This window comes from Sardina pilchardus, chromosome 2, assembly GCF_963854185.1.
Source record: "Sardina pilchardus chromosome 2, fSarPil1.1, whole genome shotgun sequence".
Taxonomy (NCBI): Eukaryota; Metazoa; Chordata; class Actinopteri; order Clupeiformes; family Clupeidae; genus Sardina; species Sardina pilchardus.
This window is the reverse complement of record NC_084995.1, coordinates 28,817,554-28,845,252: the sequence shown is the minus strand read 5'-3', so window position 1 is coordinate 28,845,252 and position 27,699 is coordinate 28,817,554. Positions and strand designations below refer to the sequence as shown.

The window sequence follows — 27,699 nt, the reverse complement described above, 5'->3', positions numbered from 1 at the left end:
ATTTTATACACAGAGGTCATTCAATGTGCTTTACACACAAAGCAATAGTAACAAATAAAAGCAGAGAAGGGCAATATAGTCAAAGAATAATTCAAAAGGTAAAGATCATTATAAAGCAAGAATTTAAGCAAGAATTTTGTGTTTTGTTACAACAAATTGGATCTAGTTCATAGGTGTGCAGATAACATTATGGTTAATGCACCCTCTATAAAGTATGCTGATTTTTGTTAAGTCACGTTCAGAAATATTACTATATTGCCAAAAGTATTGGGTCACCTGCCTTGACCCCCATATGAACTTCAGTCACATCCTATTCTTAATCCATAGGGCTTAATATGACATTGGTCCACCTTTTGCAGCTATAAGAGCTTCGACTCTACTGGGAAGGCTTTCCAAGGTTTAGGAGTGTTTATGGGCATTTTTGACCATTCTTTCAGAAGCGCATTTGTGAAGTCACACACTGATGTTGGATGAGGAGACTGGCTCTCAGTCTCCCCTTTAATTCATCCCAACGGTGTTCTATTGGGTTGAGGTCAGGACTCTGTGCAGGCCAGTCAAGTTCTTCCACACCAAACTCTGTCATCCATGTCTGTATGGACCTTGCTTGGTGCACTGGTACACAGTCGTGCATATATACCTTGTGGAAAACCTTCCTATAACTTAAGAGTTGAAGCTGTTATAGCTGCAAAGACTGGATCAACGTCATATTAAACCCTATGGATTAAGAATAGGATGTGACTGAAGTTCATATGGGGGTCAAGGCCGGTGACCCATAGCCTGGCACGCCCTCCCAGTGACGCAACGCCTTCAGGCTTTTGCTGCTGGTCTGGTCAACTGCTCATTGAGAAGGATTTCTGAGTTCCCGAAATCTGCGGAACTGCCCCCTTTGGTCGAGAACCAATCAACTTTGAGCAGCTCCAACGGCTCTGGGTAGAGGCGTGTTCAAGGCAGAGGAAAGAGTGTTGTTATTGGTTTAAACTCGGCAATCCGCGTTCTGACATCTACCAGTAGCAAATCGAGGCACTTAAAGGAGGCGGGTCAACCAGCGCTGGCAAGAAACCGTGTTAGCACAGGCTGTTGGTCAGACTAAAGTCTCGCAGAGCCTTTGAAAGTCGATGGTAATCAGGCTAGGTGACCCAATACTTTTGCAATATAGTGTGTGTGTGTGTGTGTGTGTGTGTACAATATATATATATAACATGAAAATGTTTTTAAATTCATACCAACAAAATCGCCGTGACCAAAAATTCACTTTTTTTTTTTACCTTGAATCTTGAAAAAAAAAATATTTGCCTACCTACCGACCCAATTTTTTTGGGGAAGGGCTGTTACTGCAAACAAAAATATTTTTAAGGATGGCCTAACTGATTGGTTGCATCTGAAAACAAACACTTGAGTCATTACCGGTCGAAAGGTGTTTTTTCCGGCCGCCCTAGTGATCTGTAGCGGTAGAACCACGCTTGCAACTTCAGGAGACCTCGGGCACGCACCCATGCTCTACTCCAGGAAGTGTCATGTAAAGTCTCATGAAAAGGCACGGCAAACTGACCGATTGAGGAGTTTTGTCAAATATACACGCTAAAGCTATAGGGGAAGCTCTGCAGAGAAATATGCAAGCATAAAACGAGCGAAAACGAAAAGTGAAAGCGAAACCAATCCTGCATAGTAGGCCTATACCTTTAACAGGCGCAAAATTGTTACAGTTAATGACGTGTGGGGGACGCATTGCTCTGGAATATCCGATAATATTCAGCTTAATAAGCTGATACGGCTTCATAAGCTGATACGGCTTCATGTTTTACGCATTACAGTGTCACACAGTGGCATATTTCGCGACATTACCTTATCCATGAGGCTACATTGTTAACAGGTCATTGAAAATCCTCATGTTACTTTCCCATAGAAAAATTCTCAGGATATCGGACCTCGTTAGTTGGGCAAAGATGATAGATTTTTCGTAGGCGAACTTCAGAGGTCCAATTTCCAAGGGGAAATTCAAGGCAGTTTGCGTCTTCACCTCATTGCGGCCTGTTTGTACTGTACATACCTCACCATGTTTTGAAGCGCGCATTGCGAAACAAATATGCCTGAAGCAGGCGCAAAAGCGTTAGTACATCTGCCCCTCTGTCTGCTGGTGTGGTAAATTTCCACTGAAACTCCTTGGCAGGATTCTTTTTTTTTTTCGTGCAACGTTTCGAGCCCCTGGCTCTTCCTCAGGCTACAAACAAGTGTTATATGTCTCAGATTTATAGGTTGACATGACTTAATGGTGCAAAGGCATTCCCAAGACACAGTTTGAGATGATTACTGACATAGATACAGACGGTTAGAAGGTTGCCGCCCCCTCTGTGGGGGAAAACATGCTAACATCACACATGAAAGTCAATGGGCTAACTCGCTAGCAGAAAACAAATGTTTTCCCCCACGGGGGGTGTTTCAGCCATGGTTAACACGGCAACTGGGGGCGGTAACCACGACTATGACGAGATGCCGTCTGTATGTATGATTAAAAATTAGGTGGTTGAGAAACTGTCAAGAACCCCAAACCCATGAACTGTTTATCAACAAAACCTGAAACTAAGACCCAGTGCCAGTTTGTCCTGTCCTGTCATAATTAGTCTGCTGGGAGGGGAATTAGATCATGGCCCAGTGGTGAATTACTTTTTTGTCTTTTGTTGAGATACTTGAATTAAAGGTGGGGTAGGAGATCTTTTTCTGGAGCATTCCACCCATTTGTTACTTTTTCGTTGCTGTCCCTTTGTTTCATGAAATCTTGCTAGATCGACATAGTAACCGTTTTAGAAAAGCAATAAGCCACTCGAGTCCGTGGTTTATACTGTATAATCGAACAGCCTTCTGTTCGATTATACAGTATAAACCACGGCCTCTCGGGTCTTATTGCTTAATTAACTCTGATGAGACCTTTAACACAGAAAAGAGCAGAAGTGGGGCCTTCCAACGAGACTAGGCACTTGTCTGTACGAACAAGCATGACAATTTGTATCATATTTACAGTCACCCACGCACCCATTACTCTGAATTACTCGCGAACTGTGATCGCACAGATATGGCACGCATATCAGATGAAAGAGGAGACACTATCCATCGATACCTAATACATCCTTCTAGGTTATACAACAGAGGAAGTGACAGCAAAATAGTAACTTCATTTAGCTCCTTCCTCTCAAGTTAGAAAGTGTAATAAGACAAACATAAAATGAAATGTGGTGATTCTCTAGGCTGAATAAAATAAAACGATAAACTCCACATGACACGTGGATACATTTATTTTTTACCACAGCTTTTGCAACACACGCTGAACTTGAATCAAGCATTTTTTAGAACACAGCTAATCAACCGTCTGCTTTCACTTTTGAATGAAGTTCCCATTGCAAGAAGTGACCGCACTACTTGCGGAGTGATATGAAAGACTTGACAGTGGTCTGTTCTACTTAGCAACAGTCTGTTATTGAGAAATATCAGACCTCCGAACATGGGGAAGGTCCATTCAAGACTTCAAGTGAATGGAGCATTCTGCAACATTATGAAGAGCCATGTAATAAACAAAAAAGAGCGCACATTACTCCATTGTTTATTGAGATCCAATGGCTAGCTGACTCAAGGTTACACTGGGTAACCCCAGTTCTCTGAAACATAAATTCGGCTGTGTTCTGCTTGGACTGGTCAGCCCAATTGAGCAGAGCCGGGCTCTGGGAGGTTTCTGGAGCCTTCATTTCGTCGCCGTCTCCCTCTTGGTCCGACCAAGGCTGCTCTTCGACGCTCTGGGTGGCGACCACTTTAAGCCTCCAGCGTAGGAGCTTCTCAGGCAGAGCCATGTAATGACTGCAACTCTCTGGGAGAGTCAGCTCTTGAGCGTGCTTAGATAGATCGATTTATTTGTCCTATGCGGAAAATTGTTTTGTGCCATACAGTACATTTGATACATTTACAGACAGTAAGAGAGACAAGACAAAATACAAGACAGAAAATAGAACAGAATTTCCCTCACCCCAGCCACCTACCCCACACATACACAACATCAGGACAGAAGACACAGACCCCAAAACACATAAATAGGATAGTAAAGTGCAGTTGTGCATGTGCATACTGTGACAGTCCAGCTGGAAAGAAAGTGCATGGTGCTATTTAAAGTGCTGTCCTACAGGTAGCTTCTTATTCATCAATGTGATGCTAGTTGGGATGAAAGACCTACTGGCTCGATTTGTTTGGAAAGAAGGTGACCTGAACCTCCTCCCTGATGGCAACACCTCATAAGCCTGGTGTAGGGGATGTGACAGATCTTCTTTAATCGCTTGACCTTTCTTAAGCACCCTTCTTTCACAGGTCACAGCCATACTGTCTAGTTTTTGCCCCACAACCTTGCTGGCCATGTTGACTATCTTGCTTAGTTTGTTTCTATTGGTCACAGACAAAGAGAAATACCAGGCAACACAGCAAAAGAGTAGCATGCTCTCCACAAATGAGTGATAGAAAAGTAACATCATATCTCTATCCACTCTAAATTGTCTTAATTTGCACATAAAATGCAGCCTCTGCAGCCCCTTTTTTTAGATTGTGTCGGTGTTCCTGTTCCATTGCAACTTATGATCTATTATTGTGCCTAAGTACTTGTACTCGGCTACAATCGCAACATCCCCTCCATCTATAACCATACACTGTTGAGGCTGACTCCCAGTTCTGTAGTCTATTATTATTTCCTTTGTCTTCTTTATATTTAGAAGAACACATGGGGCTTGTAGCCCATGCAAACTACACAATAGGGATGGGCATCCCTGGCCGCAATGAGGGCATCACACGTGGTCGGGCAGGCACATGATGTGGGTTCCTGGGCGAGAGCCATTAAGTGGGCAACCTGGTGGCGAGCGCGGCGAAAATAATTTAACCAAAGGCGTCAGCCCGTTAAAATAGAAATTGCCAGCTTAATTTTCAGCTGGTAAACTGAGGAAAGGTGGAAGGTGCTCTCACCAATGAATGACATTCGAGGTGTTACAAGTGATAATCCCTTTGATGTTGAAGGACTTCCCTGTGCGCGGGTGGCTGAAAGTGCTCGTCTTCTGTGTGAAGTTACATTGGGCACACCTCCCGCACCTATAATTCCCAGGGGGCGCCGCCTGTAGAAAATGGGGTGTACACTGTAGTTAAAGGTGGAAGGTGTGCTCTCACCAATGAATTGCGTAGGTTGGGAGGTCTCTTGAAAACCACCTGGGGGGCTGTGGTAAGAACCTTGAGTCCTGGATCTGACTCCACTATGTGCCAATGGCTGTTGATGATGGATTGGATGGGTTTGCCCAGGGATGAGTACTGGATAATGCAGTTGACGTTAGGTTCCTTTTTCTGGGTCCTGGTCCGTTGAAGGCAATCTGTCTGAGAAACAAGTTCATAACGACTCCGTGCATCTTTTATCCATTTTGGTTTGTATTGTCTCTGTTCAAAACGCTTCTCCAGGTCGTCGGCTTGAGTTTGATAGTCTTCATCCTTGCTGCAGATACGCCATATGCGGCTAAACTGGGATATGGGAAGGGCTTGCTTCAGAGCTGTGGGGTGGAAAGATTGTCCATGTAAGATTGAGTTTATGTCAGTGCTTTTTCTATATTCATTTCAAATCCAATCCATCATCAACAGCCATTGGCACATAATGGAGTCAGATCCAGGACTCAAGGTTCTTACCACAGCCCCCCGGGTGGTTTTCAAGAGACCTCCCAACCTACGCAATTCCTTGGTGAGAGCACACCTTCCACCTTTAACTACACCCCATTTTCTACAGGCGGCGCCCCCTGGGCATTTTAGGTGCGGGAGGTGTGCCCAATGTAACTTCACACAGAAAACGAGCACTTTCAGCCACCCGCGCACAGGGAAGTCCTTCAACATCAAAGGGATTATCACCTGTAACACCTCGAATGTCATATACATGCTCAAATGCCCGTGTGGCCTGGCATATATCGGCAAAACGACACGGCCGTTAAAGACCAGAATTTCTGACCAGTGTTCCAATATCAGAAACCATGACCCTAAAAGCCCGGTGGGTGTTCATTTTACTCAGTGCGCTACTGTGGTATTGAAGTGGTTAAAACACCCACTAGGGGGGGGGGCGATACTAACTCTTTACTTCTAAAAAAGAAGCCTTTTGGATTTACACACTGGACACTCTAGAGGAATGAATGAAGACTTTGACTTGCGTCCCTTTCTTTAAACTGATCTTGGCCTGGTTTGGACTGTTGTGCTGTAACTTCTCTCTGATTTCCAATCTGTCAGTTTTTCCTGATTGTATCTTTGATGTTGTTCATGTTGTGTATATACAGTATTGCATATATTGATGTGGCTGCCTCTCATACTTATGTATTTAGTATTCACTACTCCTTAATGGGATCTAGTGGCACAATAGGTTATATGAGTGTATTGAAATACTGTTGTGCTTTGTGTTATTTATTGCACGTTGGCACTTTGCTGTATACTGGCATTTTTTGCACACTAGCACTTTAAGCACTTTGCACTCGTCACTTTAATCACCTGCATCATGTGATGTCAGGTGTTTAATTAGTATATAAGTATGGGCTGCTAGATACCTGTCTTATGTCTGAGGAAGGGCAGTGTGTCCCGAAGCGTCACATGTGGTGAATAAAAAGAAATAATATTGAAGCTTTAGTGTGTGGACTTTTTTGTCCTTTTGACTGTTGCTTTTTTGAGTCCAGCACCTACTTTTAAATATTCAGATGTGCGCACCCGCTTCTACACTAGTAGATCTGACATCCGACAATCAAAACATATTGCTACTTGCTCTACATCAGAAATGTGCAATGGGAGATATACTAAATCTTATTGTAACGTAGACAAATGTATCCAACACCATACAATGTAGTCGATGGCAGTAAATAAGGATCAAGGGTAAAGTAAGGAATGTGATTAATTAATAGATTGAAATTGCCGTGTAAATTTGACAGCCTTACTGTATTTGAAAGCCATGAGTAGGGATCAATGATGGACGATTGTTGGTGGAAAGCCGTGAATGCCGGTTTGCCAGTCCCTAGTCCCTTCATGTGGTTGACTTGCTTCCCTTGTCTCATTTTGGATTTCTTAGTTTTGAACTTTTTGGATGGTGGAAGGCTTAGTTCCGTGTGTGGGCTTATCTATTTAGATTGTTGATTTCAGTCTGGGCAACTGTTAACGTATTCATTTTGCTGTGAGCTCATTGCCAGGCTAGGAGTTCTTTAAATACACACTGCTAAAGACTGCTATTTATAAAAGGCACACATCATCCTAATGAACCCAAAATTCTCTCACTCACCATGCATGAATGTGGGACCCGAGGGCAAAGTTGACATAGTCCTCATCCATTACGGATCGAAAGCCATTAGATATCAAAGGGAAATAGTGAAGACAGTGCAAAAAACGAACCACTCTCTTTGGCTGTCGTTCACTTCAACCTCACACCCAGTCCAGTAAATTGAAGAGCAGGTATCAGAGTAATTGGATGTGTTTTAATTTCTTTGCCGCTGAGCTGGAGAAGCTTGGATGATGCTTTTTGTGGGGACAAGGAAGGATTCGCTGCATCTGCTGACAGCCCACTTTGCTTTGCTTTGCCTTGCTGTCTACGGCTCTTATTAATGTTAATCTGATCTATCCTGCTGCAGATGGAGCCATTATATTTATTGATTCTCAGGTCTGACACACACAACCCCTCTCTCTCTCTCTCTCTCTCTCTCTCTCTCTCTCTCTCTCTCTCTCGCACACACTCACACACTGATGAGTGAAGTATTGTGATGTTTCCCAATTTCCCGTCACTTTCATTATTGAATGTATGAAATTTGATATTCACAGGAAGACCTGTCAGTGTTGTTTCAGTGACTAAGGTTTGGATGAACCATCACAAGCAGCCAACAGTGGGGCAGCCGTGGCCTACTGATTAGGGTTTCGGGCTTGTGACCGGAGGGTTGCCGGTTCGATCCTCGACCAGTCCACGGCTGAAGTGCCCTTGAGCAAGGCACCTAACCCCTCACTGCTCCCCGAGCGCCGCTGGTTGGGCAGGCAGCTCACTGCTCCGGGTTAATGTGTGATTCACCTCACTGTGTGTTCACTGTGTGCTGTGTGTTCACTAATTCGGTTAAATTGGGTTAAATGCAGAGCAACGAAAATGGGATCATAAAAGTATATATTCTATTCTATTCTATTAACAGCATTAAAACAGTCAGCGTATCTGAACTAACCTTTCCCATCACTATTTTTTTCTTAACTTAACTGCCAGATGCTATTGTTGTAATCGTGTTGCAATCATTAGGCATTTAGTTTAAATCCTCTCATCCACCATTCTCTTTAGGTTATAGGATTACTGTATTCAGTGGAAAGATATGATCAAAAACACCCATCTTCCTCTTCTCTGTATCTGTTCATATGTCTCTTTCTCTGGATGTCTGCCTCTGTCTGTCTGTCTTCCCTTTCACAGTGGTGCAGGTTGGGGGGAGCTCAGCTGTGCGGGTCTACGCTGAGTGATCATACTGTAGCACACTTATGGTCGGTAAACACCCCACAGCACTGACCCACTGCAGCCCCTGTCATCATTTTGATATCCCACAATTCCCCTTTGCTGTGCAGTCAACCTTCCTCTCACCTTCTGTGTCATCTGCCTGTCTCTCTTTCTCTGTCTCTGTGTTTTTCCCTGTCTCCCTGTCTATCACTTCATGTGTGTTGGTCTCCTCCCCTTTCAGTCTGTCAGTCTCTATTTTTTATTTATTCACTCTGTTTACGCTACATTTGTGTGTTGGTTGACTGTGTGTGTGTGTGTGTGTGTGTGTGTTCTGTGGCTAAGTGAGCATCTGACTGAACAGGCAGCAGATGTCTGGTATGCCCAGTGTGTACCCCCACCCAGCCAGGTGCCAGTAGCCTCCCCCAGACCCTGTTGCCGACGGGCTCCCACTGTTGCCGTGCCCTTGGCCGATGTGCTGCCTCTGAGGACAACAGCATTGTGTTGGCCTCTTGTCCAGTTCCCCCAGCTGAGGCGGAGAACCTGGGAGACCGCAACCTGACCTGGTCCTGCTGTCCTTCCTGATGCATCGCGGTGTTCTCCGGCTCTCCTCTGCTCATTAGGGTGCTAAGGTCTGCTCCAGCGCCAAGTGCCGCTGAAGGGGCCGCTCGTTTAAAGACTCGTTTTTATTGATCCCCTAAGCCCGCCAGTGATGGATCTGTTAAAGGGAGCCACACTAACTTTCGATCCCTTCGAGCAAGCACAGCTTGGTGCAATTAGGGCTTTCATTATCAGCCCGTATACGCTACAGTAGCCTTTTAATTGCATGTGTTATATTCAGATTAATTTGAATTCTTAAACGGAATCTTTGAGGGTGATTTATGTTCAGTTGAGGAGCAGGGAGAGGCTTGTTAAGCTGGAGGTGAGCCTCGTCTGACACAATTAAAGTTGTATTATAAAAGAGCCTGCTGTGGTTGCCTACTCGTGTTAATCCCGGGGATCAGATTGCTAAATGTGATTGGAGGATGATTGATATCGGCTGCGTGTGAACCGGAGCCTTGGAGGCTAAAAATAGACAGGGCAAGAGATGTGGTGCGCTTTACACTGCCCCTTTATGGCGCCCGCCAGGCTTTTTTAAAATGATCGCCGTCAGCACCGTTAGACCGTTTGGTGAATACGTCGTCAGCGAGGGGAATGGCGTTGTGCATCTGTGAGGGGGCGATGCTGGTTTTCGGGGGTGCGGTGCTGGTTGAGGGTGGTGGTGGTGGTGGTGGTGGTGCATTTGAATGCAGGTGTGAAATGGAGGATGTGAGTGGCTGAGATGGTGGGGGCAGATCCATGAGCCGGGGCAGACGGGGAGGATAAGGGAAGGGGGCGATCAGTCATCAGGGTATCGCCGGCTGCTGCTGCTTTGCTTTCGCAGCGAGCCGCACCTGCTCAGGCGAGCGGAGAGAGGGAGTCTGGTGGAATCGTGACGCTCATCTCAATGGGCTGCGGCAGAGTCAGGCCCACAGATCAGAGGCCCCGGTGTTTACCACACAGAGGAGGGGGGAGAGGAGAGAGAGAGAGAGAGAAGTGGAGTGGTGGAGAGGGAGTAGTAGGTAGAGAGATAGATTGGGAGCAAGACAGGTAGAGAGAGGCTAGGAGGGATAGGTTGAGAGCGAAGAACAATATAGAGAGAGCATAGATAAAGGGACACATTTGAGAAAAACGCTTTAGACAGTCTAGAATCAGATGGCCACCAATCAATGGAATTATGTTGATAAAATGATTTTACAGTGAGATAGACCTTATTTGTTTATTTATTTATTTATTTGTTTATTCACTGGAAGGAGAATGAGGCAGTGCAAGAGAGAAGAAAATGGAAAGAAAGAGAGATAGAGAGAGATGGGGTGAGAGAGGGAAATGGATAGAGGGAGACACTTAGAAAACAGAAGAGAGAGAGGGAAAGAGAGAGAGAGAGAGAGATGGGGTGAGAGAGTGAAATAGAGGGAGAGCAAGACGCTTAGAAAACAGAAGAGAGAGAGGGAAAGAGAGAGAGAGAGAGAATACACAGTGGACCTTCAAAGTGCTGCCTTCTACCCTCAGTCTCTCCACAGCATTGAATGCACCTGCATGTGTGGGAGCCTTCGCCGCAGGCTCGGTTCCTGTACAGGAGTGAGAGAGAGAAAGAGAGGCATGGGAAGGAATGATGGAAGGAGAGAAAAGGAACATTTGTGCAATATTTCAGTAAAATAAATATGAAGAACTTGAAGTTGTCCATGCAGAAGACAGAAAGAAAGAAAGATAAACCAGAAGAAGGAAAAGAAAGGACAAAGGAAAGAGGTTTTATATAGGGTGGTGAGAGGGAAGTCTATTACAGTTCCCAAATGGTTTGTGAGTGTACCTGTAGTCATCCCAGCATTGCTCATATCTTTTACAGCACAGCGCAATATATAAATGTGTATATACTGTATCAAGGTCTAGTTGAGTAAATGCTACACTGATCTATGGGATAGGATAGGAATGTTATATTTCCTGATTATTATTATCTTATCCTTCCTCACCTTCTTCCTTTGCGGTGGCAATCTGACTGAAGAATGTGGTGCATACAGTGTTGCAGTAGGCCTATGCTTGACAAGAGCTGGTAAAGTGGTGTGCGCAATCTTGTCTGTGATCTTAAAAATGCTCTCAGCTAATTATCCATTATCAGCACAAAAATGTAAATCCACTTGCTATGCTAATTTTGTCACTTATCATTACCTATCGAAATGCCTTTAACACACAGTTGTTTGGTTTGTTCATCGCAGCATCTGTTGAGCATACTCTTGCATACTAATGCGCAAATATCCATCAGTAGTAACATAACAACACCTGCTGAGTGATCAAATGGATTGTCCTTCCCCCTGGGTAGGAGATGATCGTTCATAGTCGGCGTGGTGCTCTGAGGGTGGTTTGCTGTGTCTTATCACCTTTGTTGTGTCGGTTCCACTTCACTCAACACTGACACTGCAGAAATTGACCTCAGAATTTCGCCGGTGTGTGTGTAACAAGGTGCACATTTAAGGTTTACAACAAGACTTACGAACACACACACACACACACACACACACTCACTCACTCACACACACATATCCAATTCCATTCCCTCATCGGGCAGTTTAATTATGTATCTCGTTGATGAGAAATGGTCCAGAAAATATTTTTGCCATTGTCTATTAAATTGTGTTCAAGGAACTCCACTGTAGGTACAGTGCTGTGCATAAGTTAGGAACCCATGCTAAAGTTGACTAAAAAGAGGGGGGAGAGTCATCTTTTGACAATTGATCTTAATGCCTTAATGTAAAAAAAAATGAGGACAAATAAACCTCTAAGGACCCCAATTTTCTCTGTGAATGAGTCATGCATCCTAAATAGATACATGTTATTCCTTAAAATACAGGGGGCATAAGTAAGGAACTACCGATGTTAAATTCCCTTAGAGGCAGGCAGATTTTTATTTTTAAAGGCCAGTTTCATGGATCCAGGATGCTGTCCTGATAAAGTTCCTTTGGCTTTTGGAATTAGAATAATTGAAATAGCTCCATATCATCGCATACTGTACCCTTCACCATCCCTAGAGATTAGCACGGGGTGCTTTTCATAAGATCAACTCACAATGCAAATCAAACCAGCTATTAGGCTAACTAAAATAAAACCATGCCAATCTCTTGGTATGGTGAAGGGTGGGGCTATTTTAATTCCATTTACGATACATGATTATTCACTAAGAAATTGGTCTCCTAAAAGGACACCATTTCCTCATTTTCTTAAAATTAAGTCATTAAGATCAATTTCCAAACAATGATTTTTTAATCCTCTTTTTTAGTCAACTTTAGCATGGATTCTAACTGATACCATCGCTGCAGCATAACATGGTGGTCTTGTCATTCCAGTCACTCCCCACTCTCTCACACAGAAAGGGAAGAAAAGAGCAGAGCAGAGCCACGTGTGCGAGTTATTCATGCCCTTCTCTTCTCCCCCCCCCCCCCCCTCAGATGTATGGGAGATACACCCAGGAGCTGGGCGCCTATGCTAAAGAGGAGGCGGCGCGCCTGCGGGAGGACTCTGGCCTGCGCCGCTCGGCCAGCGTGCGTGGACAGACCCCGGAGCCGCTCGAGGACGAGAAGGACGCGTGCACCAAGTGCCATGGTGAGCAATGTAGAAGGCCGAGCCTCAAGAACGCAGGCAGGCGGGGGAAAGATAAAGAGCAACGGATAGAGGGAAAGAGAAAGGAAAAAGGGGGCATTCAAAATCACCAAATGTGAGGTGTGAGATGCTATCGATCTATAAATTGCAGAACGTCTGTCTGTCTGTTAGTCAGGTGTCTTGCTACAGGCTCAAGTCAGTGCAGTGCCATGTTTGACGTTGTTTGGATAAGTGATGCAAAAGATATTGACATATAAAGATTTTTGGATGATTATCATGTCGGACGTCAACAATAAAGATTTCCTGTATGCAGTTTGCTTGCATAAAATGATTAATGAACCAGCACATTTTGTGAAATGGTCAGATACTATTGATAAACGATGGAATGCGTTACATTTATCTCACATTCCCAGTGTGAAATTGTAGAATGTAAGAAGCATGCAGGAATGGATACAGCATACTTGTGCTATCATTGTCATCAGTGGGTTGAGTAGCTAAGGTTAGTTTGCAGTTAGTGGTAGTTTGTAGCTGAGCTTAAGCTCACGTTGTAATTGGGCTTGTTTGTAATATATCAAACAAAGGGCTTCTGCATGTGCCGCGCTCTTGACTCGAACAGAGGTCTGTGGCTCCCCCTGAATATTAGATCCGCCCCCTCCATTTCTGCCTTCAAATCCAGGCTGAAAGCCCACCTTTACGCCCTGGCCTTCCTCCTTGTTCCCTAACCCTGTACTGCTCATTCTCTGTATTTCTGTGTTTTGTGACCTGATACGTTTTAGTTATCCACTGTACAACACTTTGGTCAGTTTATGCTGTGTTTAAATGTGCTTTTTAAATTAATTTGACTTACTTACTTACTAATATTGTTTGAAAAATTGTGACACAAAAAATGTGCCACATGATAAAAATCTTTTTGTAAAGACAGAGAAAGAGGCTGTGAGCAGGGAGCGTTGTCTCTGTCGAAAGTGAAAACATCATTGCTACATAAAATGGCTTGTCAAAATGTCCCCTCTATCTTGTTTTGTAAAGGTGCTTGGTTCATCTCACATCCTTTTCTTACCTGTTGCATTTGTGAAGTGTTTCTGCTCCCCTCTCAGTTAGGCCAGTTTCCAGCATCACAGAAATGGCGGGAAACAGTCAGAACTACTTCTGGCATGAGGCAGGCTCTATTTAGCCTGACAGAGCAGGGTGTGGTTAGCATGGGTGTTGTGAAAGGGTAAGGCGTCACACATTCTGGCTCCATATCTGTATAATTTATTAATCAATCAATGACATGTCACATTGTGGCTTTCATCATATCATAATAAAATATCAAAAATCAAAAAAAGCTGGGCTAGCATGTAGTAGCCTGAAAAGAGGCATTGCAACAATGTTTACAGAGATACACTGTAAGGTTGGCTGCAAGGATTATGCAGACTGACTGATTGACTGACACACACACACACACACACACACACACACACACACACACACACACACACACACACACACACACTCACATACACACAGTTGCCACATCCAAAAGAGTTTTTGAGGGGTTATTTATTGAATCAGTGAGGAACTGTTTAGGCCATGGGTCTTCAACCGGGGGTCCGCGACCCCTAGGGGGTCCGCGGAGGTACTGCAGGGGGTCCGCGAAAATATTTCGTCTGAAGCATTTTTTTCTCTTCCAAAAAATAACATTTGTCAAAGTTAACATAATATTCAATGAAAATCGCTTCATATTCGTTTTTAAATAACACATTGTAGGCTACCCATGAATCATGCATGTGATAATGTGATCCCTGTAACATTGTGTTACCCAATGGAACACTTTCCCCCCCGTGCCTATTAGTTAAATAGCTTCGTTTTCAGCGGCATGACCATTAACAAACTCGTTCTTTTCATTCTGGGAGATAAATTACGTTTCGACTGTTTGATTCGTTTGCTTAATGTCGGGACTGATGGACCCTGAACTTTGCGGGGTAGCCTATTTGTTCTGTGTGATGTTTTGCTTTGTTTTTTTGGTTTTTTTAAATGAGAGTCTGAGGTCTTTGCACGGCAAGGCGTTCTGCGTGAATTCATTAATCCAACGTTCTCCGCGATGTCATACCACCAAAATGGAACGATAACGATAATCTTGTGTGTTTGTGTTTCCTTGTGTAAGACAAGTTATATTTACACAAGATGCAGAGGCTCTCTGTCTGTATCAGGTTGAGCAAATTACGCTTTGCCTGAATTTAGCTGAATTTATACCACCAGAGAGGGTTAAAGCGGAGCTTCTCACACTTGAATATTAATTCGCCAATGTGAATGTAACGGTAAACACAGCAACGTTGTATCTAAGACAGCGGCAATATAAACGAAAATGATAGTAGCAGTGGTATAAACGGGATAATCAACTCCGCGCCGTGCGTTTATAGGAAAATAATGCACTGCAATAATGCCTGCGGTGTCGGGACCTTATTAACACTTAAAACGTGCATTATTTTCCTAAACGCACGGTGCGTCGTTGATTATCCCTTACATATCCACCTTAGTTGACCCTTGCGACATTCATTCTATTATAGGGCGAGTTTATGCAACACTATGTAAAGAATTATCAGAAACGAGTTGTATAAAGCAGTTACCCCCCTGTTAATAATAACTTATGTTTAGAATGTGTGCGTTCGTGTGTGTGTGCGTGCGCGTAGGCCTACGTGCATGCATGTAGGCACTAATGACTGACGGTTCAAATGATAAGCATGATTTGAGGTGTGCCAGGTGTGGGGGTCCGTGCTCAGTCTCTCTCACAGCCAAGGGGTCCTTGGGCTGAAAAAGGTTGAAGACCCCTGGTTTAGGCTCTTCCATCAGGCCTACTGTATATGGCATTCACACATCATTTGACTCTTCCGTCTCTCGGTTTAGGTCTATATGGCATTCACAAATGATTTGACTCTAGATAAATTTCCTCCTCATCTATAAGAGGATTCATGGATTCTATAATGTTTAGTCTACTGTGTCCTGTATCTTTTGTGAAAGAAGGTAGATTCTCAGCTAAGGTCTAATCTAGTGAAATGATCCACATACTGTAAGGTGATAAGAGCCCACTACGGGTTGGCCTGGAGGTTGTTTAAGGTTTTGTGGATCTCTGGCAGCCCATAAAAGGTCAAAATAATTGGGTGCTGGGCTGGCATAGGCCCATCCAATGGTTGCACAGGTGCTTGAGTTAACTGCATTATAGTAGGCTACACAAGAACGATGTGTTTGCTGTACTGCTGAAAGGATTCGATCAGAATTTAATTAAAGGAGAAATCCGGCGAGGTTTCACATACAGTAGATCTCCATTTCTCAAGGTCACCGAGTAGCCTGCCGTCAGTAGGTAAAAAAAAAGAAGTGATTTTGCCCTAGCTGGAGTTGCTACTGCGGGGTAGCTACAGCGCTACTGTACACTGGGGGGACATGTTTGTGAGCTCTCATTTACAGTACATGCCGCTAGAGTGTAGCGCTGTAGTTGCCTGGCTGTGTTGTTAATGGTTGGCTATAACAACTCAACTATAACAATTTTTTTCATTTTTTTTACGTTTGCAGGTGTTGATGTTTCTGATTATCAGTATAAGTTTTGGTTCTGTCTTCCCATCTCGTCGCTGATTGGCCTGACATGTTTCTTGTCTGAGGGAAACGTTAGTGAATTATGGTATCCCAGACTTGGCATGATCCACCGGAACCCTGCACATCTATCTCTCCTGCTTCCTGTCCACATCTCCTGGGTCCAATCACAAACTAGTGCGCACCCGGATCCGGTTGGTCTGATTGGTTGAGGGACTATCCAAAACTGTATAGAGTCATTTGAACTATGCCCATTGATTACGCCTCTTGTGCAGTAGAAATAAAGTGCAGACTCCCCAGATTAATGTTCAATTTTAAAAGATTGTGCTTAGTATGGTGATAGCCAGACTAGTCCCAGACTAGAATCTCACTGAAAGAAGATGCCCAGGTAGTGGTTAACTGTGATTGTACCAGATACTGTAACGTAGCCTGTTTATGACCTAGGGCGCCGAGTGTCAGGTGCTTGAATGACATGGCTCACTGGTGTCAAGACACACTAAGAGGCAATAGTCTAGTATCAGTCCTCTCATTTCCCTTCAGTCCCAGCAGCTGGGCTGAGTAGAAGCACACAGGGACTGTTCATCTTATATCTGGTGGTGCGTGCGTGCGTGCGTGCGTGCTTCTTTGCGTCTTTGCGTCTTTGTGTCTGTGTGTATCTGTGTCTGTGTTAGTAAACGCATTCTCTCCCAAGACGAACATGTACAGTACATGTGCAGCCGGAAGGATGAAAGGGGCATCTGGAATCCCTCTCTGGGCTGTGCTTTCGACTACACCCTGGGCCTCTGCACAGCTTCACGTCCATTGACACGCACACACATGCACACTGAATACCCGAGCTGCTAGTGATTGCCCTCTGTTGTTGTAGTTGAGTTACTGCTGTTATTGTTGGCTGACCACAAAGGAAGGCTGTGTGGGCTGGGGCTGTTTGCTCTATATCTATTATGACAGGATCTTGGATGTCAATCAAAGGGAAAGATAACCGTGTTAAAATTTGCATTTTATACTGTGGGAGATTCATGTCAGATAATCACAGGGGTTTTCACCTTTCGTGTTCTTTCATGTTCAGAGACACTCATCTCGCCCTCTCTGTGCAGTTCTCCTAATACTCCAGTAGGGTGCATAATCAGCCTAAAGTTTTTTAACTAGAGAGGTTTATGTAATGACATTGAAGGTAAATGAAATTTATGTTTCAAATGTATGTTTATGTGTGTATGTGTTTGTGGGAGAAAGGCCATGTCTGTCATGGTGTGCTATATTTTGTGTGGAGGAAGGAGGATGTGAGCAGGTTGTTCTGTCAGGGGTGTTGTCTGTGTCATTGTGAATGGGTGGATTGCCGCTTTGGAGTGTGAGTTATTGTTTTTCTCTCCCGCTTTCTCTTTCTGTTCTGTGTGTGTGTGTGTGTGTGTGTGCATGCATGAGTGTTTGTGTGCGTGCGTGCGTGTGTGCATATGCATGTGCATGTGTACGTGTTTCCTCACAATTAAAACACAAACCTGTGAGTCAGTTGTGCTGCCCCTGTGTGGCCACCTCTGCCTGTCTAGGAGCAGAGAGGTGAGCGCCTACAGTACGCTTCTCGGCAGGCTGGCTTGTGGGCGCAGTTCAGAGGAGTCCCATTAAACCCTCCTAAGGGTCCCGCTGTCCTCCTCACCACTGTGACAGTGTCTGCAAATCCTGTCAGCTCGCTACCCACCTGCAGGGGAGAAATAGTCAAGTTCTGCATCACCCAACATTTCCCATCCTCCCATCCTTTTTCTTTTTCATGTTTATCTCTCTTGTCTGCCTCTTCTTCCTCCTCCTTTTCTGCTCTCCCTTCCACCCACAAAATATTTCTTCCTCCTCGTCTTCCCCTTGACATTCCCTCTGTCTCACTGTTCATTGCCTCTTGACAAACACCACTGTTTTTTTTGCCTACCTTCCATTTACCTTGAGGCAATTATTTATGAAAAACCTGTAAGGACAGCAAACATACTCAAGCGCAGCCCCCCTCGTCCAGGCCAGAGAGGCTTGTGACGGGCTATATAAACAACTATCGATGCTATTGATTTCCCCCGGCTAACTTTGTAACAATCAGACTTATATATAAATATGACTATTACTTAAAATTGGGTATTTCTTTGATCTGGCTGTATATTGATATGTCCCGGTCAGAATAATAAGAGAAAGCAAGGCAAGCAGAAAACGTCAGTCGAGTTTCAACATATATTTTGCACACACTCATTCAAACACTTTTGTACAACTCATAGTCCAAAAAGTTCTTAATTGTTCTTAATTCCATACGCGACACGTCACCTCGGATCTGCACACTCCCAGCGCGCACGCCTGTTCAGCCGGTAGGCCGAATATGCGCATCCGTGACGCAACTTTAGATGCTCCCAAACGAAAAAGGTAATCCACAAATCCCCAGAGTGAAAGCAGATGAATCCAGACACCCGTCTTAATTATCCATCCGAAGAAATAGCAAACATAACTCACGACGAGCCTTTAGAAGGAAACAGAAAAAGATGACTCCGGGTCACGAACTGATCAGTCTCACCGGCGCAACGTAGACTAGCGACAGCAGTTGTTGTTCAGCTTCCAAATAGTCCTCGAGTCCGGTGAACGGTGGTCTTTAGCTACTTCCACCACTAGCTTTCTGTGCACATACAGACGCGAAATCGTCAGGTCTCCAATGGTCTCCCTGTACGTGATAAGCGCCCCGTTTCTCCCTCTCTTCCGCTATTTTAAAGTCTTTCAAATTTGGCGCATCAGCTGATTGGAACGTCAGCTGACAGCTTTGGCAATCAGCTGACTAGTTTGCCCAGCTGATCAATTCCACCACCCACATACCATAATGAAAACGTGCATACACATAAATAAGATACAATACAGGTCAACAGGGACATAAACAGGATGGAAACAAAAACGATAGGAAATGCACTTAGGCTACCAATATTTATTTTCACTGTATAACCGAACCTAGTGACTCCTATATGCTAAATTATGTGGCAGTGTCACATAGACCCCCCCTCCAGCCGGAGGCTACTAAATTAAGACACCATTAAATATATTCATTTTAACCACATTTCTCTGTCCGTGGGGTGCTCCATCCTACCCTGTAGTTAGTACCCTGATATTTCTTTAATTGCTGGTCCTTCCCACTTGTAGGCACTAGCTTAATGTAAACTGGTTTTGATATTGGAGATAGGAATGACCTGACACAGCCTAAGTTACCCTTGTGAAAGGACGTCTCTTTCCTGCGGGAAATTCAAAACTTAGCACGTCTGGCCTGGTGCACTCCCACCTACCATTAGACATCCTCCACCCATTTCTCTTTGCTCTCCACTGGTTTGAAGGCATGTGGCTCTGAGGATAGTCTGTAGATGAGCCTCTCCTGGTGACGTTTGAGGTATCTGCCCCCACCAAATACACCGGGATCTGGCCAGGTGTCCACCTGGGCCTTTTACCTCTCATGAAGTCCCCATCCCTCATCTTCACTGGAGTTTTGCCACCTGAGCTCTGAAGTAACCGGGACGGCACGATGTTGTTGGCCTTCTGGTTATGGCAGGTTCTGCAGGTCCTTGTGTATTCCGCAACATCGTGACGGATGTCTGGCCACCAGGCAACCTTTAAGACCCGCAACAGCGTCTTCAGCCGCCCAAGATGTCCACCGCACGGCTTGGTGTGAAAGTAACACAGGAATTTTTGGACCAATGACTGCGGGACAACCACCTGGGACCTCTCACCTCCGTCTCGAGCCGGGACTATTCGGAACAAGACCCCCTGTTGCACCTCAAAACTGATGTAGTTGTGAGTAGACGATGACTGCAGGCTGGACCCTCTCAGTTCACCCACTCTTGGATCCTCGTCTTGAGCCTGGGCCACTTCAGCCAAGGTGGTGGGCATGTCAGGCGGTTCTTTGGAGATCACAGCCTGGCCTGCCTTGACCCTGGTTGGAACTTCACCTTGGGGCATGTGTTTCTTCCCCTCTGTTTCCCCCAATTCCCTGGAGGTGATAGAGGGCAGATCTCTCTGGAGAGGTTGAAGATATTCAGGGCAGTCTGTATTAAAGATGGCCACAGGGTCTGATGGGCCATTGGAGCAGCAGGGAGGTGCACCAGCTAGACTCAGGTTAACTAAAGCTGTTGGGCTTATCTCAGGGGTGACAGATGTTATTTTTTGTGCTATGGGAGAGCTCAGAGTTAGCTTGTGAACTTGCTTTTGCCATTGCTCATCTCTTCTTAGGAGACAGTTAAATATCTCCCTGTTTAGTTCTTCTATGTTTGCCATTAAATCTTTTTCTAGCTTGACTAACCTCATATCGACATACTCCCTGAAGAACACTTCTCTATTCACAGAACTCACCACAGAGTCTCTAAAATCAGTCTCTATGTTGAGCACTTGTTCTTTCATAGCAGCCACACCTTCTATTAACTCATTATAGTCTGTTTGTGTAGCCTGGTTTACATTCTCCCCTTGGTTCCTTAAAGACTTAGACTGACCCCCACCATCATCATCATCATAATTATCATCATCACCAGCACCAACAACATAGCCTTCATTAGCGTTATTGTCATCATTGTCATCATAACTGTATAATGTATACAATAAAGATGTTGTCATTGACTGTTGCTTTGCCATACTCTTAGTAGTTATTTTTTTCACAGTGACAAAATCAATACAGATCAATCCCGTACTGGCCACCATCTGTAACAATCAGACTTATATATAAATATGACTATTACTTAAAATTGGGTATTTCTTTGATCTGGCTGTATATTGATATGTCCCGGTCAGAATAATAAGAGAAAGCAAGGCAAGCAGAAAACGTCAGTCGAGTTTCAACATATATTTTGCACACACTCATTCAAACACTTTTGTACAACTCATAGTCCAAAAAGTTCTTAATTGTTCTTAATTCCATACGCGACACGTCACCTCGGATCTGCACACTCCCAGCGCGCACGCCTGTTCAGCCGGTAGGCCGAATATGCGCATCCGTGACGCAACTTTAGATGCTCCCAAACGAAAAAGGTAATCCACAAATCCCCAGAGTGAAAGCAGATGAATCCAGACACCCGTCTTAATTATCCATCCGAAGAAATAGCAAACATAACTCACGACGAGCCTTTAGAAGGAAACAGAAAAAGATGACTCCGGGTCACGAACTGATCAGTCTCACCGGCGCAACGTAGACTAGCGACAGCAGTTGTTGTTCAGCTTCCAAATAGTCCTCGAGTCCGGTGAACGGTGGTCTTTAGCTACTTCCACCACTAGCTTTCTGTGCACATACAGACGCGAAATCGTCAGGTCTCCAATGGTCTCCCTGTACGTGATAAGCGCCCCGTTTCTCCCTCTCTTCCGCTATTTTAAAGTCTTTCAAATTTGGCGCATCAGCTGATTGGAACGTCAGCTGACAGCTTTGGCAATCAGCTGACTAGTTTGCCCAGCTGATCAATTCCACCACCCACATACCATAATGAAAACGTGCATACACATAAATAAGATACAATACAGGTCAACAGGGACATAAACAGGATGGAAACAAAAACGATAGGAAATGCACTTAGGCTACCAATATTTATTTTCACTGTATAACCGAACCTAGTGACTCCTATATGCTAAATTATGTGGCAGTGTCACAACTTAATAACGCAACTCCTCGGTGCCCTCCTCTGCTTGCATTACTAGCGATTAATAACGTGGTCCGAGGCCTGTTCGGCTCGGTTCAGCTCAGCTGGTGTGCACCATGCAGCCACTCTCTGACTCCGGCTGTGACGAGTGCCAGTAGGCTTGGCATGAGGAGCCTGACAGTAGCTGTCATGTCAAGACAAAGTGCCTCCTCGCACCTCCCACACAAATCCTCCTCTTCTCCTCACATGGACAGCTAGGCCTGCTTATAAATAGATTGCCATTCTGTGTGTGTGTGTGTGTGTGTGTGTGTGTCTGTGGGCTTGTTAGTTGTAAGTTGCTACATTATGCATGCAGCCTCACATTGGGGTGTCAGGCTCTGAAGCTCACAGCACCCACCTCCTCCACCTCTCCTCCTCCTCCTCCTCCTCCTCCTCCTCCTCCTATGTCTAGCTTTACTCTGAGGAGGGTAACACCTTCACACCTAAGATGACACCTGTAGGGTATATTTAATTCTCTGTGTGTAGAGCAATGGAGTGTGTGTGTGTGTGTGTGTGTGTGTGTGTGTGTGTGTATGCGTGTGAGCTTGAAGTGGATGTGGTTCTCCATCCTCTAACTTAAAAGAGATAGAAGAGGTGTGACATCCGAGCTGACACCATGCAGTGTGTGCTTATCGGCGTCATTAAAAAATCCCCCCCGTGAGACTGCGTGGCGAAGCGGCCGCTGACAGGATCCCTCGCTTGGGTTACACGGCGCAGCGCCGTGTTCTTCTCTTAAGCGCTGTGCTGCTACTGGGGAGGGACGTCCATCCGCGTCACAACGTTTCCCCTCTCAGCACTGCTGTTGTCTCTCCACCAAGCAGATAAGTGCTCCTGCTGCTGCGAGAGTCACATCAGACACACACACTCACACAATCACACACACACACATTTGAAGAGTAGAGGGAAGATCTGTTCTATTTCCCTCTCAGTAGGGCTAGTGAAGCGCAAAATATGTTCCTCAAATATATCTCTATCCCAGCAGAATAAGAGTAAAAGCAGCGGGCATTGATGAGGGTATCACTTTCTCTCTCTCTCTCTCCCTCTCTCTCTGTCTGTCTGTGTGATGGTGCGGAGTGAGGACTCTGACACAGATAACAGCGTGTCAGATCTCGGTCCTCCTGTGTGGAGAGCGAGGGCCGGGGCTCCTGGAGCTGCCGCCTGTGAACAGGAGCAAGTGCCTCTCGGTTGCTGTGGCGGCCGCTTCAGTTTATTTTGGTCTGGAGACATCTGTCGTCTCCTGCTGTGGTCAGGCTGCCGTGCCCAGCAGCCGGAGGGCTTGTCAGGCAGAGGGCCACGCTGACACCCCCCCCCCCCCCCCAGCCCCCCAACCCCCCAGCCCCTTCCACGGAGGTCCACCTCTGCTCCATATTTCATTAGTCGCTCGTCTAGTGAAAGCTGTCATGCACATGCTCAGTAGATCATCATTCATTTGTTTCAAATTGGCTCGCACTCTAGAAAAAGCAAACAGTCCTCCGCGCTCCTGAAATCACTGTCTGGTGCGTCAACGGGAGAGGACAAACTGTAGTGAAGAAACAAGGTTCACCGGAGGAACTCAGATGTGAAGTTTTTAGATATTTATTTAAGGTGCCAACATTGTAGGACTAACGTTTCGACGTTTGCCACGTCTTCATCAGAGTCTAGAAGGGCTCGTTCTCTATTTGCTTTTTTGCCACTCTTAAAGAACTCTTGAATCCCATCATTCAACAGCAGTTGTTCTATCATTTCCTTCTCTCTGTGTTAAAAGTGTTTTGGTCTGGGAGGCCATGGTGTATAATTCGCCAAGCTCTCTTTGATGCGTTTCTCTCTTTCGTTGACCCCTCTCTACTTCCCCTCTATCTCTCTCACACAAGCACGCCAACAGACACACACCTTCTCTTGTCATTCTCTCGCCCTCTCTCTCTCTCTCTCTATCTCGCCCCTCTCTCTCTCTCTCTCTCTCTCTCTCTCTCTCTCTCCCTTGTCTTCATTTCCCTCGCTGCCGTTTCCCGTCACGCTGTTGGAGGAGCTGCAGGTGGCAGCGTGGGCCGCCTCATGCCATGCCGGCCACTGAAATCATCTGAACTGTGAAATGTGCGCGCTGGCTTCAGAGAGGGAAAGAGGGGGAGGGGGCGTGATGCGGGGGTTGGGGGATGGAGGGGGGGATGGGGGGGGCAGGGATGGAGAGGAGGGAGGGGGCTGTCTTTGACCTTGAGCTGTCCGTGTGTCTCTTGCAGACTGCGCCACGCGCTGCAGGAAGTTCCTGATCTCGCGGGTGGGGGAGGACTGGATCTTCCTCATCCTGCTCGGCCTGCTGATGGCGCTGGTGAGCTGGGCCATGGACTACACCATCGCCTTCTGCCAGCAAGGTGAGCTCAGGGGGACGGGGTGAGGGGGGGGGGGGGCTGAGCTAGGCTACCTGTCTCCCCGCTTGCTCACATGCTCTTCATCATCAGATGGAATTGGTTGAGGCACAATTCCCTGAAATTCGATTTCTCGAAATGCAAGAGCAATGTTGTAGTGGAGCTTAAAAGAAACACAACCACACTCAATCATAATATCACTAACATCTACACACACACATCACACACACACACACACACGCACACAATCTTTTGCTCTTCACCTCTCTTAGCCTGATCGAAAATCAATGAAAAGTTCATCTCACAAGTGCGTCAAGATCCCCCCCTCCCCCCCACAACAAAACAGCGATGACAAATAGTTGATGCACCAGCGACGTGCTCAACTCCTCTGGCCTGCTGTTCTCCCCTCGCCGTCCTCTTCCCTGGTGATGGCGGGTGGGGATCCCCAGCAGGCTGTGGTGTAACGATATGCAGTGCGGTTGTCCATTATGGCGGTCTGAGCTGTGCCGCTGGTGGTGGTGGTGGTGGTGGTGGTGGTGTCTCTGCTTTGTCTCCGCAGCCCAGAAGTGGATGTACGGGGGACTGGACAGCAACATGCTGCTGCAGTACCTGGCCTGGGTGACCTACCCCGTGGTCCTCATCACCTTCTCGGCAGGCTTCACGCAGATCCTGGCTCCGCAGGCAGTGGGTGAGATGGCTGCGCAGACAGTGGCTGACCGCCTCCGAGCCGCTCTCCCTCCCCGTGCTCTCCTTCTCTCTCTCTCTCTCTCTCTCTCTCTCTCTCTCTCTCTCTTTTGGACTCTGGAGTGTTGTCAGACTGTCTGTCTGTCTTTCCCTCTCTCTTCCTGTCTGTGTGTCTCTCTCGGCCTCTTGCTCTACAGCTTCTGTGTGTGACGCTACTTTTTTGTTCATAAGTTATGCACACGTGTACACACACACACACACACACACACACACAGGTACATACACACACAGGCACATGCACACACACACACACACACACACACTGGACTGGGTACATAGTACTCTCCTTGTTGTTCTCCCGCCACCCTAGGTTCAGGGATCCCCGAGATGAAGACTATCCTGAGAGGCGTAGTGCTGAAGGAATACTTGACCTTTAAAACCTTTGTGGCCAAAGTCATCGGGCTCACCTGTGCCCTGGGCAGTGGCATGCCCCTGGGGAAGGAGGTGAGAGATGTTCTTGCTCAATGGTCCTACCTCATCATGGAGCTGCTTTGAGAAGACCCTTGGTGGATAGCAGCTATATTATTTGACATGCAGAGGTTCTTTCAAATAACTAATCATAGACTTGAGACTCGAGTTCTTCGCGAATGTTTGCCAACATTTTGGAACACTTGCAGACAGTGTGAGGACACTAGGGAGCTGGATGATGGGTTACTGTTTAAAATGGAATGTTTGCTAAAAATCATTCCAATCAAACTGCTCAGACAAAACGTGTTCACTGCAAATGTTTGAATTTGAATACACCTCAATTTTAGAGGCTTTGAACTCAGTGATACGGAAGACGCACACAAGGTTGTAGATAGATTTTCTGTGTCCTGTGAAAGTGTGATGTTCTGAACAGAGTAAGTAAATATGTGTACCCTTCTTGTGGGCCCCCATCACCGCTCTGTGCACCTGACCTGGTAATATGCACTGTAAGAGAGAGAAGCTTACCTGCCCTGACCTGTTACAGTAATATGCACTGTAAGAGAGAGAAGCTTACCTGCAGCACTTCCACGTGGAAGTTCAATGCAGCAGAAGCTGAATGAAAACAATGGTGAAGGGGGGAGTGCCCATTATGAAGACATAATGAGTGCCCATTATGAAGACTTTGTGATGGCTCCTCTTGCAGGTAATTTCTTTCCCTTTTCTCTCCTCTTTTGTCCTCTCCTCCCTTTCGCAGGGGCCGTTTGTTCATGTGGCCAGCCTGTGTGCTGCTCTGCTGAGCAAGTTCATGGCCTTGTTTGGAGGGATCTATATGGTAAGAGACACTTTCATATGAAGGAGGCATTAAAGAGAAACCCCCACCATTACCCTCCCAACCAACAGCCCCCCCCCCCCCCATTCCCCTGGACCCCCAGGCCCACGCCCCTTGAAAACCCCTCAGTTTCTGGTGCCCTCTCTTTCTCCCTCTCCCTCTCTCCCTTTCTCTCTCTCCCTCTCTCCCCTTCTCCCTTTCTCTCTCTCTCCATGCTAACCTCATGTCCTTGACACCCACACAACTCTCACATGTGTCTCACCTGAACCATCCCAGCCTCGCCACTCTCTCCACCCCAGCGGAGCGCAGCACCAGGTGAAAAGATGAGGACGAGAAAAACACTGACCTCAAAGCGAAGTTGTCCGGTGAACGAGGAAACGAACAAACGAGCGAATTAGAGTCGCACGCACACAGTTCCTTTATTCAATGATTGGCCAATCAGGTTGGTTCTTGAACCAAGAAGTTGTACTAATGCGTGAAGTCACTGACGTAAAGAACAGCCTTTTTTCTTGAAAAGCCTCCGCCTTACACGCCGTGTATACTTCTCCGAGCCCATTTTAGCCCCGTGCTGCCTCCCACATTCAGGGCAGATTGGAGCCTTACGTGAATGCAGCCCAGAAATAGCGGAGACTGATGTCCATCAGATAACAGGGGCCTGTTCCAGAGATGTTGGAAAGGGTATTCTTGCCTGTGGCTGAAAGAGCATAAATTCATCTATTGCTTAAAGATGCGCTTGCCTTTCCATACAGAATTATACCACTGATTTGTGAATAGCCCTGGATGTGTTGTGGATACTGTCCATTCTCCTCTAGTTGTAAGCTTAGCATATTCATATTTGTGAGCAGAATGGCCTGTTTGCATGAGGTAAGCAGTTGTGTCTTGCTAGATAAGAACAGCTCTGGTCCCTGGCCGGCCATCGTTACAGCATGCTGAAGATGGAGACTAAGATTCTGACAAGTCTAAACCAAGTTTCCATTAATCTGTCAAATTCACAAAGGGTGTGAGTATGCAACTACAAAATAGTTACAAGTGAATTGTGTGGGATCGGCAAAGCTTTTCTGAGCCCTCACTCTCCTGTGCAGGCATGTCAACGGCACTTGATCGATTGTAGCCTCAAGCCTGTGTCACCAGTCACTGGTGTCATTGTTACATTGTGCTTCATTTTCATCGTTCATTTAAATCAGCAATATCACAACCGCACACTACAGGATGTGGTTCAACCCCTCTTGCTGAAGGGCATATTGTGTACCAGTATGTAAAAAGAATGCTCCAGCTTGTCCTACATGATAAAATCCTTCTGAATCTTTCACGTTCTGTTTGTCTGCAGACATTTTTAATTATGTAGCTTCAATAGCAGGAAGTTATTTATGAAGTGTGAGCCAATTATAAAGCCATCACACATCACACAAGGAAATGCAGAAACACCCACAGAGGATGGAGTTAGGAAAACAATCTAAGCACTGCACTTCATTTGAATATTATGTGTTCTGTTACCAGAGTTTGATGTTGAGTGCATAAAAAACT

The 27,699-nt window shown here is 45.7% G+C and overlaps 1 protein-coding gene across 1 annotated transcript in view; it reads left to right on the top strand.

The window, feature by feature from the left end:
- clcn2a (chloride channel, voltage-sensitive 2a) overlaps positions 1-27,699 on the top strand; it is a 57,279-nt gene that overhangs the window by 13,421 nt on the left and 16,159 nt on the right. Inside the window, exons 2-6 of the mRNA XM_062525099.1 lie at positions 12,493-12,646; positions 24,069-24,200; positions 24,754-24,882; positions 25,249-25,382; positions 26,101-26,178. Coding sequence (XP_062381083.1) covers positions 12,493-12,646; positions 24,069-24,200; positions 24,754-24,882; positions 25,249-25,382; positions 26,101-26,178 — 627 coding nt within the window. The remainder of the gene's footprint in view (positions 1-12,492; positions 12,647-24,068; positions 24,201-24,753; positions 24,883-25,248; positions 25,383-26,100; positions 26,179-27,699) is intronic.